Raw genomic sequence first — 14,269 nt, forward strand, 5'->3', positions numbered from 1 at the left:
CCCAAAAAAAAAACCCAGCAAAATTAAATGAAAAACGTGAATTAACTAAATATATAGCGATGTGCCTGCAGACCGACAGGTGGAACGGGCGCAGAACACATACTGCAGTGTTCTGCTGCATGTTAGTCAGCAGAACGCTGCCTAACATCTGTGGCTGCATTAAATATTGCAGCTGGGATTCAGTAGTGGCTCTAATGACTATTTTGCTCCAATAAAAAGCAGAGACAGAGGACGTGAGTTGCGCTCGACTGCAGGCTCTCCCTCGCCTGTTTACTACACAGAAGTTTACATCTTTGGTTTCTGTTCATTTACACATGCGTTCATCTTTTCTCCACACATTCCTCTTCTAACAAAAGGATCACATTCAGTAAGGTTCACATTTTAAATCCCCTTGGTTGCCTTGTGTTTTTTATGTATAAGTCTACAAAATAAAAATCCCTTATAGGTCCTCTTATTTATAACAAATCTGTAACTAAATTCTGCTGCTGTCTAGCTTCAAAAATGTGTCTGTGCAGTAGCGTTAACACTGCGATTAACCTGCTAAGCATTACCGTTGTAACCTTTCTTTATATCGTAACACGTGCAACAATACATCACAACAGGAAATAATAAAGAAATATATTCCACAATCTCCCAAAATTCCAAATATACGAGACTCTGTTTACATGTAGAAGCATACTGAGTGAGATCTAGGTTACGTAGAACTCATGTTAATCAGATAGATAGATAGATAGATAGATAGATAGATAGATAGAACTATATTAATCCCTTGGGTTTGTTTCTCCGAGAAATTCAGTAAAATGAAATGTCCCAATGACGGTGCACCTCTCTGCCGTGACCCGGATTCGAACCGGGGTTGCTGCGGCCACAACGCAGAGTACTGACCACTATACGATCACGGCGAGCTAACAGGTGTTGTGCCAAAGTAGTTTGGCACAACACCGGGACGCAGTCACACACTTATAAAACTTTTAGTGACTTCAGGATTAAAGGTGTGTCCAGGAGCTACATTTGCCACAAAATAAAACATACGCAGTACTGCAAGTGGAAAACAACTCTCACTACAACTGGCAGGAAAGTTCTTGTTCAGTCCATCAGACTAACACACAAGAAAAGGTTTTAGGCCTTTTATGTGCATTGCAATTAGTTAGCGCACGCTACTAACCTGTTTTATACAGAAAAGGCAGAGACAGGGGAAGAGCTGCGTTCTGTCTGCAGGCTCTTCCTTGTCTCAAGCTGGTTTTATGATAGAGCACAGCGAGCGTGTCTGCTGTCCGCTCCACTCCATACATTCTGTATTTAAGTAGAAGTACAGTCACTTGTATTAAAAAACACTCAATTGAAAGTTGGAGTACTGATTCAACTTCTTTATTCAAGTAAAAGTGAAAAAGTACATGCTGCAATGTACTCAAACTAAAAAGTAGCTTCTTCAAGGACAATTCTACCATCTATTTTATGCACAGGTGACTGTGATTTCTGCCATATTAATATAATACAAAAATAATGTTAGTACACAAGAATATAAATGGTATTCCAAACTAAAATCTAATTCTAATGAATGCACTCAGCCAGAATCCGTTTTTTCAGACACAAGCAGTAAGAGAATAAAGAAAAATATTGTCTGTCAGGGGTGAAAGTGAGATACAGCAGTATGATCTGCTGTGGCTCAGCATGGGGACAATACTAACGGTTCACAATCATTTCTAATGAGCTACAGCCTCCACACCAAGTTTTCTTAGTGTACAGGCTGTGATCAGCTGACCTGTTACACTTTGTGGATTGTGAACTGAGTTCAGTGAATGAATCTAAGCGCCATCATCTTAAATGTAAATTAATCTCTGCTACACTACTGCACAATGTAACCCAACAATGGCCACCACAGCCACTGTGTTCCACTGTGCTGGACTGTGTTCCAGTCCAGCACAGTGCTTTACTGTGAATTCACCACATTAATGCAAGCTAACCTCTTTATCCTGCACAAAACTACCCAGTATTTTCATGGAACATTTGAATAACACAAAGTTAGTATATAGTTAGTATAGATTCACAATATATAATATACAAGTCCATTATGTGATTAAAAAGGACATTATTTATTATTATATATCTTTAAGTCTGCAGTTTAGCTTAGTGTCACTAAGCAGTCCTTACCATTAAACCTAACCTCTCTTATTTTAGCCAATAACACTGCTCACAGACAGTCTGTGTGTTTGCTGACGGTTTTTGAGCAAGAAATGTTGAAACCTTCTTCTTCTGTAGCACTAGCTAGATGCTGACTACAACATAAGGACACCTGCACTCACCCACTTTAACCCCTGAGGATAAATGCTATAAATGATACAGCTGAACATAAAGCAACGAGACTCTTTTGAAAATGTATAAAAGGAGTAGAAAGTATAGATGTTTGTGTTAAAATGTAGGGAGGAAAAAGGGAAAAGTTGTCAGAAAAATAAATACTCAAGCACAGATAAGTACAGATACCTTTATTACATTTTTTTCATACTGTTATTTCTGCAATAATAAACAGGATTAATATCGTCTTGTTAATTAACACATTTAATATTATAACATAAATTACCTCTAAAATTATATTTTATTCAATTATTTATTTTATGGTTAAACCTTTTCTGTCCTTTAAACATTGAATTGCTTTACTTTCTCCCCTCGACATTATCATCTGTTCTAGAAAATAATAATGCTGAGCTGAGGGCTATGAGAAGATAAACATCACACTCTTATTCTTCTTGGGCACCTCCTGGACTTCCTATGTCCATCTGCTTGCCCTGAGCTGCTCTCCAGTTTGTGCCACTGATGTTAGACCTGTATGCGCTCTGCTCCACCCTCTGCAGTGCTGGTGGAGAAAGGATCTGACAGCGAGATTATGATGTTAGAAAGCTTTTAGTTACATGTACGTCTTTCTCTCTGACAGCAAAAGTTTTGGCAAAGGAACTCGTGGGGTTTCTGGTTTCACTTTGAAGGGAGCTATATACCGTAGATGCTCAGTGAACGACTCACCAGGCAACATGCAACAAGGCTTTCTTTTGAACATCACACTGATCTGAAGCTCACTGTGTGTGTTGTCGGGATAGACAAACAGTAGGTGCATGCATCACTGCTGGTAAAATGATCTCATTGCAGTTAACAGATTCACCTACAGACCAGCATAGGATCCGATTTTAGAATACATTTTTATCTACCCACTGATCTCACTCAAACTCTATCACGTTCAAAGTTTACTTGAAGTTTTCAAAGAACAGTGAAACACAAAAGCAAAAACAAAAGCAATTCCATGTGCAGGACCTGGAACAAAAAGCTACCTGCTAATTATTAAAATACTCAAATAGTAAACTTCTTGTGTGCAGCTGGTTAAAGGTGTTCCTGAGGTGCTGTACAAGTTACCATCATACTAGTGAGGAAGCCCTTTTTCTTACACAACAAATTAAGTTTCATTTTAAAATTCAGTTATCTCAATAAGTAAGAAAAAAATTGATTGCTTTAGTTTTATCATCTTCCCACAGTGCCTACAGTTAAAGGTAATACACTTGAAACCACTTCAATCATTCAATCAATCAATCAATCAATCTTTATTTATAAAGCACTTTTCATACAAAAAAAAATGTAGCACAAAGTGCTTTACATAGTTAAAAGCAGCCCACCCCACCCTCCAACTCACTCCCCGCACTCTCATTAACATTGACTTCTTCAATCATTTGTTAAACATGTCAATAAATGTACTGTTTTATTACAGTATAACCCTGAACTCAGAAGTTCTGTACAGTTTGTTACTGCTCAATAGTATCTGACCTCAATTTGCTTAAATGTTTTGCCAGTCTTCAATGTAAAATTCCTTTAGTTGTATGATGTTCAAAAGTTTTCTTTGATCTAATTCCTGCACAACATTTCATTGGCATTAAATTCTAGACTTTCATTAAACTCATTTGTCTTAAGCAGTTCTTGGTTGGTAGTGTGATTATCTTGTCATTTTTTTTAAAAAGTCCACTTTTGGTTCAACAACTTGCGGTCAGATTTTCCCAAATTACCTCAAAGCACACTTTGATACATTGCAAAATTTTAATTCCATAAATAAACCCAGCTGTTATCTCAGATGCGTTCTCTGCATCATCTTTAGGTTTCAATATGGATGCACAGACCAGCACATTTTTAGCCAAGTTTCTTGTGAGACTGTCCTTAGTTTTGCAAACAAGAACCAATCAAAGTGTGGGACATTGTCTAAGCCATGTGGGATGAGGGTAGGACGGGAAATAAAACACACACTTCAGAGGCAAACTGAAACCAGGTTATAGTAAAAGGTGTAGGAAAGATGAGTTCCTGAGCAAAGATTTAGTTGTTGGCACCAAATCAACCTCAGTCAATATAATTCTAATTGTACTGAACTGAGGATGTGACAAATTCTTTGTGCCAAGTATTTCCATGAAACAAGCAGATCATTTTATTGATAGTTAAAATTTCAGAAAGAATCAAGTGTTTACTTTTCATCAGCTTCTCTGTATATTGTGACCTTTCTAGATTTCATATACAAAAATGTGCTGCAGTTTATTTTGGATGATACAGATTAATAGTGGAAACATCTGTTGGTCTGTTTTAATTTTGTTTTTCTCCCCATAAAACAAGTGGCGACTGGTTTATTTCTGATTCTTTGTAACTGCAGGAGTCACACAACAGAGACAGAAGACAGAGTGCAGCAAGGTGACTGCAACGGACACCCAAGGTCAAAGGTCAAACAAGAAATGTGCTGCTCAGCAGATTCTACAACAGCACTCGCTTGTCTTCTGATGACCTCAAACCCAATCTGTCCAAGCAAGTGTGTCCGCCACCTCCCTAAAACGTGGTGGACATACACTGACAAAGCACAAACACACAGCAGAAAGTGTGTACGCACACACACACACACACACACACACACACACACACACACACACACACACACACACACACACCGTGTAAAAACAGTGTTGAACACGTCATCAACTTTCTAGGAAAATATATTTCTAAAGGTGCTACTGGCATGAAATCTATCTACAGCATTATTTAAATAACCCCGTCCCCAAATCTAACTAACCCCAGATATTGCTAACAGCCCATCCAATCCACAAATGCAAAGAAATCAAATCATTTCTTTGCAATCAAACCAGCAAAATCAAACCAACAAATTGTGTAATAATGAGAAATGACACAGGGATAGAGAGGTGCAAAAAGTCGTGACAACAGCTGAAATCTATCAGTAATTAGAGAGCAAGCCTGCCACTTAGTGCAAATTAATATCAGCCGGCTCAGTCCAACTGAAGGCCTGTAAAAAGGTGTGTAATTCCCAACGTGTCACACAAGAACCAGCTCATGATTGGTAAAACCAGTAGGCCCTTTCAAGATGGTCACAGCCTTATTGGTGCTAAACATATGCATATTACCCCAACAACACCACACCAACAGTGAAGTTTGGAGGTGGGAACATCATGGTGTGGGGCTGTTTTTCAACCAATGGCGCTGACACGCTTCATATAACTGAGGGAAGGATAAATGTGAACATTTACCGAGACATCCTGCCATCTTCCAGGATGATGAAGATGAAACGGAGGTGGATGTTTTCACCAAGACAATGATCGCAAACACACAAGGAAACTCTCAATTGGCTTTCGAAAAAGAAAAAAAAAAGATGGCTCAGCCAATCACCTGACCTGAATCCAATTGAAAATATATGGAAAGAACTAAAGCTAAGAGTTTGCGGGATGGACGGAACCGTCAGGCTTTCATGGCCAAAATCACATTGTGTGTCCAAAACTGCTTACCATCACCATTGTTCATTTACAAAATCTGTACAGTATTCATCGCTACTTTACTCAAATAATGTAAACTAACCAGCCAAACAACAACTCACCCATAAGCCTTTATGAGCTGCTGGGCCATTCCGGCCTCAAAGATCCCAGCAAGCTTCACTATCAGAGCCTCTGTTCAGTGTCCAGCCACGTCGCTACCTGATTCAGGTTCCCCTCACTCTTCTATCAAGCTCTCTCATTATCCAGAATTTCTTCTGATTTCTTCTCCTGGCATTCCTTTTTGCTGGCACCTTCCCTTAACTCCCAGTCCCAAGCTTGCCTACCAGTTACATATTTGCAACAATCTTTGACCTTTGTAACATACAGTCATCACTGGTTCCAGTGCATGACTTCTTTGGGGATCTGCCTGAAGCCGTTCCCAAACTGCAGCCTTGATTCATGCTCAAGCCATTATCTACTAGAAGTGGTGTCAAAACTAAAATGAGGATGTGGTCCCTATTTGTCCCTTTGGCTGTGAGTGACTGTGCCCCATTAAAGCTTTTTTATTTTCTAAAAGAAAAAAAAAAGAAAAAAAACCATTCTCCTCCATTAAGGTCATTCCTAACACTCACTGACATCATCATTAACAAACTGCTCCTTTTTGAAAAACATTAAAAAAACAGCCACATGTGCAAAAAAATAACATTTAACATTAAACTCAAACAACACTACACACACAAACACAAACACACACACACAGAGACACACACACCTACCTTTCCTCTGGCTATCAGCAGTTAATAAATAAGGGAAATGAGCAGAAAGAGCTCATTAATATCAGTGAAGGTGAGCTGCTAACAGCCCCAGGAGACTGCTACTGTTTATACATGAGAGGGAGAGGGAGAGAGGGGTGGTGGTGGGTGGTGAGGGTGTTCTCCAGAGCTAAAAAATAAAACAACAATGCCACTCCTTGAATGGTCATTCGAGGCCGGCACCACAAAGCCTGTCAGTTTCTCTTCTTTTACACACGCATGCATTATTAGCACATAGGCACTGCATTGACATTGCTCCACCGTGTATGAAGAGAGTTCCAAATATTTCCTTTTTTCCATTCCTGAGATATTTCCATTACATCACTATGTGCAGCACTTTCACGTCATAGCCTGGAGGTCCTGGGTTTGACTTTGGATGAATCTGAATGTGAGTGTGATCAGCTGTGATACCCCTGACGAGCTGCCACAGGTTTACACTCGATAGCTGAGATCTGGTTCTGGTTTCTGGTCCTCTCACTGTAGTCTCCCCTCTGTCTCTCAAGGCTCTCAGTTACAAAAAGAACAGAGCTCTTTGTGTTTTTGTCCTTGTGCATGAATGTGTTTCAGCATTTGTTTTGGCCTGGGTGTTACTGTGACCTTGGCTGGACTAATTATTTCTATGCAGAACACAGAGGTACAGCAGCGACTCATAAACAGTTTTACGAGGATGGACTCTAGCAATTAATTCGTCTTTGACACACAAACAGAGTCATATCGAACATTTTCTGTCTAATTTTTAATATATTAAATAAATTATATATATATCTAAATGTGTATTATTCATTTTGATATGGCAAAAATAGAACAGATGTTGTTTCTTACGTTAAATATATTTATACTACGTGCGCACAGAGCTGGGTCTGAACTCATTTGTAATATATCTATATCATGGCTAAAGCACTTCTGGATGGATGCAAACTGCATTTCGTTGCCTTGTACCTGTGACATGTGCAATAACAATAAAGTTGAATTCTATTCTATTCTATTCTATTCTATTTCTCAATGACGAAATAACAACTGTAACGAGAAGCAACTGATGACAGCTTATTGCTGAAACATGTCTTTTTTGCCCTTTACTAAAAGTAGAGCAAGAGAGTGTGCTTTCTCTCTGTGCTTTCTCTCTGTGATTTCTCTCTTTTCTCAAAGTAACAACTGAACCTCTGTGATAACAATGCAGCAGTTTTATTTAGCATATAAAAAAGCTGAGTGATTGTATAATACACTATGAAGACAATACAAAAATGTTTCTTTACCTGTAAAGATTTTTTTTTGCTCCCTAAACTGGAAACTCTTTAATAATTCAAATAGTTGGACAACTTAGTGTTTAATCAGACTGTTCTGTTCCTCTTTTTTCTTTTTTGATGCCCTGTCGAGCAAGACCAGGTGGCCAGCATGTCCTGTAGATGTAGTAGAATGGAGTCCTATAGCAAATTATTCAAATTAAGACCAAACTGTCTGTCTTGTTAGACTTTATTTTAAGATGAGCCAGCCTAAACATTAGCATGGATGATCAGTATAATTAAATACACATAATATTTAATTATGCGTATGTCAATATCTGTGACATACACATTTTTGTAAGCAGTATTCATTCATAAGCATTGATTCATATAGATTCAAATAGGATTTTTATAATGTTCTGTATATCTGTGGGCTTCCAAAAAGCCTTATTGTTTATAAAATATTGCATTAAATGATTTTAAATTACTGCTAAATATTTTAAATGTGTTATTTTTGTGTTGGTAGATAGATATGCATGAACATTCAGAATGATGGACTCAATTGCAGGACACTGAAAGGGGTTAGCACAGGTTTATTGACAGGATGTGGCAAAAAGGCAAGAAAAAAAAACACTGTCTGTAATGCTGCTGGTTCCCAGAGTGGGCAGACACTCGCTATCACACATACTTGAGGGTATCCAAAATGCTTAGAGGTCTGCACAGAAACAGAGGTTATTTCCAAAAGTGCAATGGCTGCTTCAGTCTTAAGAAACCATCTTGATGACCAGAAATGGTAGGTGAAACTTTGACAGGAAGGCGGAGAAACCCGGGCAACCAGGGTTACCTTTGAGAGAGGTAAACAGAATTTGCGGTATATGATACTGACTTCATTGTTGTAAAGCTGGTTCAACCACAGGTGAACAAAACGTTGTAAAAGACAACCTTAATTTCACTCAAATACCAACCAGCAGCAATAATACATGACTGAGTAAACATACACACAGAACCCAAAGGAAAAGGGGAACAACATCAGATTTGGACTTGGATTTGGACTGGCAATAAGTACAGGTCTCAGAAATAATACTTTCTGGGTTTGGGGGTGTTGATCTGCACCGAGCCAAGCTAATCCAAGTCTGGAGGTGGTGCCGGTGCCATGGCTTTGATCTGCCTCCTTCCTGCCTGGGAGCATTTCGTTACAGTTGTGAGCAGTGCCGATGAAAAGCTGATGTGTTTAAAAAGAAAATTGATGACAAAACAAATAAAGAAGGTCAGGAGGATCAACAGTGTGGACTCTATGGGGCTGCATTTCAGTCAGTGTAGTTGGGGATCTTATTTATCTGGTCTCCAAACAGGTAAACATGACTCAGCTGCAGAATCATCAGGTCAATCACATAGTGGGCAGGGCCAAGAGTCAGCTCTACAAAGCCACCTTTTGCACAGGTGAACCTGTTTCAAACAGATGAAACACAGCAAACACATGCCTGACAAAATGATCCGAATCTTTTTTTGTCTCGTTTGTGGTGCTTTAGCAGCAGCTCGGGAGTCCAACCAGATCCTCCATCCTGCAGCCAACAGGTTTGGAAACCACAGTGCAAACCAGCAAGTCCAGAGACCAGCAGGTACACAACACACGAAGTGATGATTTTTCATTTCTCTAGAAGTTTAATATGTATTTTTGTATATTACAAATAAATATAATCTTAATTTTTATCTAAAATGAGGTCAAATCAATCATCAGAGCAATAACATTTATGCTTACTGCATCATTTCTAATTCTGATGAATCTTATGAATTTCATTGTGTTGTATGCATAGTACAGTATAGGTGTTATGGTGTATGGTGTCGTACACAATTTCTCAGTTTAGTAGTGAGAAGCTGTAATTTTCTCACTACTGCTCACTGTGGCTTAATACCAAATGACTTTCATTGGTGCTACACTGGTAAGGAAACAATCCTTGGACAGTCTCTACTAAAATATTTGCAAGTTTTGTTTATTAAAGATATCTTTGGGTTTTGCAGACAAAAAACCTTTTTGAGACTGGGCTGGCTGTTGTTGAACTGCACAACTGTTCAGCACTAAAAGAACAAAACAAACTGAGAGAAGCCATATTTCTTTGTAAGCTGTCCAACAGAAGGAACCACCTTTCCTTGAACCATTGTCTTGGAGATTTCCAGAGGAACCAACTAAAGATGAACCTCGTTTCCCTCCAAACTTTGAGTTGAGAACTCCAATGGCACCTGAAAGCATCAAAGTCATCTGTGGGGAAAACTCGATCAGAGTGGAAGCCAAGAGAGACCTGTTGGGGTCTGGTGTTCTGGTTCAGACTACAGATGTCACACTGGGAGGATGTGCTGCTACAGAGGAAGATCCTAAGGCTCAGATTCTAATCTTTGAGTCAGAGCTTCATGGCTGTGGCAGTCAGTTACTGGTGAGGCTTAAATGTTCAAATTAATATGCACTTTCACCAAGGTCTGACATTTCCTTTTCCTGTTTCTTTGTTAGATTCTTCACCATCTCTGGTATTCAGTCGATAAAATAATTATGTTGGCATAAATCAACAGTGGTGTTTGGGTTTTAATTGTGTTTGACTTAGGAACTAGTCAAGACGAACTGCAGACCAATCAGTAGGAATATGTGTTCATACTAGTGTTTGTGTGAAAGTTCACATTAATGGAACTTGAAATGTTCTTACAACTATACTTCAGATGTCTGAGGAGTCATTCATTTATGTGTTCACACTGCTCTACACGCCCAGCCCTCTGGGGGGCAGTCCCATCGTCCGAACTATAGATGTCTCCGTCAGCATCGAGTGTCACTACCGGAGGTCAGGCTTTTTTATTTTTCTAACTCAACCAAAAGGATGTCTTTTTGATAAAGCTGGACCCTGAAGTCAGACTCTGTCAAAGTTTTTCTTTTTCAGGTGTTTGCAGTTGGGTTTTGTTTTGTGTTTTAGGAAGAATGATGTGAGCAGTGATGTGCTGAAGCCAAATTGGGCTCCTTTCAGTGAGACCAAAGCATCAGAGGAAAGTCTCTACTTCTCCCTCAGATTAATGACTGGTGGGTCTCTTTGTTGTTCACATATTACAGTAACTTTTCAGGTCCTCTGATTGCGTACGTTCTCTTCTTTTTGTGCTGTATCTTTCAGATAACTGGCAGTTCCCTCGTTCAAGTACTCAGTTTTTTCTGGGAGACATGATGAAGTTTGAAGCTTCAGTTGAACAGTTTCACCACATCCCTCTCAGAGTAACTGTAGACAGCTGTGTGGCAACTGTGGTCCCAAACGTGGACACTGTCCCTCGATACGCATTCTTGGGAAATAATGGGTCAGTTTACTGTACTCTGTAACCCAAAAATATGTTTATGTTGTTACTTGTATGTTTTAGCCTTGCTCTTCTAAATGTGAGTTTAATATGAGAGTTCTGTGTTGTGTACAGGTGTATGTTTGACAGTCAGCTGACAGGCTCCAGCTCTCACTTCCTGCCTCAGTCTCACAAAGACAAACTACAATTTGAGTTGGAGGCCTTCAGGTTCCAGCACGGAAACAGTGGTGTGGTAAGATATGCAACAGCTTTCCTGCCAGGCAGATGCTGCTTTCACATCATTGCTCAGAAATGTAGATTTTGCTTCTTTGTATGTGTCTCGTTAGATATACATTACCTGCAGCCTGAGGGCCACGGAAGCTGCTGCAAATGTCAATGCCACCAACAAAGCCTGTTCATTCTCCAGTGGGTAAGACACTAGCAGTGTTACTACAAAACTCCCATCCTCAAATTTCATCTTCAGTTGCTTAAAAGGATTTTAATTTTAACTCTGTAGTATTTTAGGACTAGTACCAATTTCTTGATTAGAAAGACAAAAATAATAATAGTATGCTCATTGTATTTGGTGCACTCAGCTAACTAACAAGTACGAGGAGTAAGTAAGAGAAACCTTTTTGAATGACAGGTGGAGGGAGGCCAGTGGTATCCATCATGCCTGCTCCTGCTGTGACACAGACTGCAGGGCAGGCACAAAGAGCAGCCTGACTGTACAGGGTAAGCAGCAACACGCACTCACTCACATAAAATTTACACGAATAAATATTTTTCTCAGTTCCAATACAAAAATTGATACAAATATTAAGGTTGATGTCACACTGTTTATCTGTTGAAGGTACAAAGTGGGAACAGGAAATGGCTGTTGGACCAATCACAGTAAAGGAGAAACCTCTAAGATGAAAAAGGACTTTATTCAATAATAAAGGTCTTTTACACTAATTAGGCCCAAGTTTGTGTCCTTGGTTTGTTTTAAGGTCGGAGTTAAATCAAAAAAATGGAAAACTTGTAGGAAACTTGTTTTTCTTTTTGAAATGTAATTTCTACTACGGAGCAGATTTTGAGGTTTAGCTTTTTGTTTGTTTAATTTAGGTGTGAATTCTTAGTTTTGTTCTAAGAGGAAATGCTGTTTCAGGATTAATCTGTTTATGAATATGAAATCTGGCAGTTTTAGTGTGAAAGAATTAGTTGGCCTGTACAGTCCTAAACCCTGTGGGAAGACTTCCTACCGTAGAAGAGTTAAAGCTATTGTAACAGCAAAGAGTGGGCCTACATCATGGTAAATACTAGATTAAGTATCTAATGTCACCCTAGTTCATGTGCATGTGAGATGGATGAGCAAATATTTTTGGCAATGCGGTGTATTACAAATCATTCAGCAGTCACTGGTGCTGCATAGGGCCAGCTACTCTGCTCTTCCACCATTATCCATTTTGAATGACATCACCTGAGTAGACACAGCTGGGAAAGCCTTGTCGCCATGTATCAGAGAGGATTGTTCTCCTGACCTACACCATCAACTTCACCCTCAAGCCACCTTTCCTCATCACTGCTTGAGCTGTGGGGACATCAGCATCCATCATGGGCCAGCGGGGAGCTACCTGTCTGAGTCATCAGTCTCTGCCTTCAGTTTCTCAGGGGAGGAGAGGATGGCTGCTGACTGACCTTAAACAAAGGTCAGGCTCAAAAGTCTTGAAATTTAAATTTCACTGAATTGACCAAATAACTTGATCTAAAGAAATATTGGTGAACTTTGTAGAAAATTTAGTTTACTTTAAAAAATGTTTAACTGATACAGCCCGATGAATTCTCATATCTTTGCTATTTGAATTAGTGGCAACTTCACCTAATAAACTAGTTAGTATTTACAATAAATGATAAGCTACAGTCGAGCTACTAAATTTGCTCATCTTAAATTTATCGATTAAATATCCTCCCTAACTAGGCTCAGTGATGTGTAAATCCTTACATGAATAAATGCTGAAAGCTACACTCTGCCATTTTCAGATCTTGCAAAGCTGTCCAATGGACCAAAGGGGGACCTTAATTTTGGACTTTTCCCTGTGTTTTGTCCTTAAAAATGAATTATATTATGAATCATCTGAGCCAAAAGACATGCTGTGGAAGAGGGCCAGAGATTAATAACTAATGATTAAATGCAGAGTGGCATATAAACACAGTGAGTTTAAAAGGAAAAAAGTGAAGAAGAAACACCCAGTGATTATGGGAAGCCCCCAGCAGCATAGACCTTTTACAGTGTAACTAAGGGATGATTCAGGATCACAGATCCAGCCCTAACTATATACTTTTTCAAATAGTTTTAATCCTAGTTTGTAGATGGGGTGTCTGTTTCCCAAATCCAAACTGGGAGCTGGTTCCACAAAGACAAACCTAGATGCTGAAGGCTCTGCCTCCCATTCTACTTTTGAATACCCTCAGAATTAAACCAGTAAACCAGCAGTCTGTGAGCAAAGTGCTCTGATGGGGTGATATGGTACTAGAAGATCATTAAGATGAGATGGGGCCTGATTATTCAAGACTTTGTGAGGAGAAGAATATTTAATTAGATTCCGGATTTTACAGGGAGCCAAAGAAGAGAAGCCAACATTGGAAAAGCATGCTTTCACTGTGCAGTCCCCGTCAGTACTCTTGGTGCAGCATTGTAGATCAGCTAAAGACTTTTCAGGGACTTTTTTTTTTTTTCTATTATAGGACATCCTAATAATCATAAATTGCAGTAGTCCAGCCTAGAAGTAATAAATGCATGAATCACTCTAAGACAGGATAATTCTCATTTTAGAGATATTGCACAAATGGAATCAGAATACTTTATTGATCCCTAGGGGAAATTATTTTTATCATTATAAGCAGTCCTACATGCTTGTGTAATAGTTGCATTGCAGAACAAATCCTGGTCAAAAAATAATTTTGAAAATAATTACTGAAGTTCACTCAGAAAGATCAATTGGATAAAATGAGTGTAAAATAATATTAATGATACTGGAAGTAGCTGTAAATGTTATATCTGTGAGATGATTATGAGTATTTTTTTTCTGTAATGTTTAAATTTTTATTTGTGAAAAATTCATGAAGTTTTTACTGGTTAACGCTAAAGAAATGGTTGTCTCAACAGTGCTCTGACTTTTTGTCA

At 38.9% G+C, this 14,269-nt stretch overlaps 1 protein-coding gene and 1 non-coding gene across 3 annotated transcripts; one reads left to right on the plus strand and one right to left on the minus strand.

Moving 5' to 3' along the window:
• Nucleotides 1–830: 830 nt before the first annotated feature.
• Nucleotides 831–902, minus strand: trnah-gug (transfer RNA histidine(anticodon GUG)). Its single transcript has one exon. It is a non-coding gene; the product is annotated as a tRNA-His (tRNA).
• An 8,339-nt stretch (nucleotides 903–9,241) lies between these two features.
• LOC102202925 (zona pellucida sperm-binding protein 3-like) lies at nucleotides 9,242–12,060 on the plus strand. Of its 2 annotated transcripts, none has more exons than XM_013914511.1 (9): nucleotides 9,242–9,422; nucleotides 9,925–10,232; nucleotides 10,510–10,628; nucleotides 10,758–10,861; nucleotides 10,950–11,127; nucleotides 11,239–11,356; nucleotides 11,451–11,533; nucleotides 11,750–11,838; nucleotides 11,957–12,060. In XM_013914511.1, exons 1-9 carry the CDS (start codon nucleotides 9,263–9,265, stop codon nucleotides 12,019–12,021), a joined length of 1,224 nt encoding a protein of 407 aa, XP_013769965.1. In that variant the 5' UTR covers nucleotides 9,242–9,262; the 3' UTR covers nucleotides 12,022–12,060. The 2 variants fall into 2 exon arrangements, with proteins under 2 accessions (XP_013769965.1, XP_013769966.1); XM_013914512.1 differs by having other exon boundaries at nucleotides 9,364–9,422; nucleotides 9,936–10,232.
• The last annotated feature ends 2,209 nt before the right edge of the window (nucleotides 12,061–14,269 follow it).

The sequence above is a fragment of the Pundamilia nyererei genome, unplaced genomic scaffold, assembly GCF_000239375.1.
Source record: "Pundamilia nyererei isolate P.nyererei 1_Seehausen unplaced genomic scaffold, PunNye1.0 scaffold00201, whole genome shotgun sequence".
In the NCBI taxonomy this organism is placed as follows: Eukaryota; Metazoa; Chordata; class Actinopteri; order Cichliformes; family Cichlidae; genus Pundamilia; species Pundamilia nyererei.

What these genes read in the sequence shown, in the direction of transcription:
- LOC102202925 (XM_013914511.1), top strand. Translation starts at nt 9,263, where the DNA reads ATGAAACACAGCAAACACATGCCTGACAAAATGATCCGAATCTTTTTT. An exon ending in GCATTCTTGGGAAATAATGG is followed by an intron (nt 11,128 to 11,238) that starts GTCAGTTTACTG and finishes TGTTGTGTACAG; the next exon opens with GTGTATGTTTGACAGTCAGC. An exon ending in AGCACGGAAACAGTGGTGTG is followed by an intron (nt 11,357 to 11,450) that starts GTAAGATATGCA and finishes GTGTCTCGTTAG; the next exon opens with ATATACATTACCTGCAGCCT.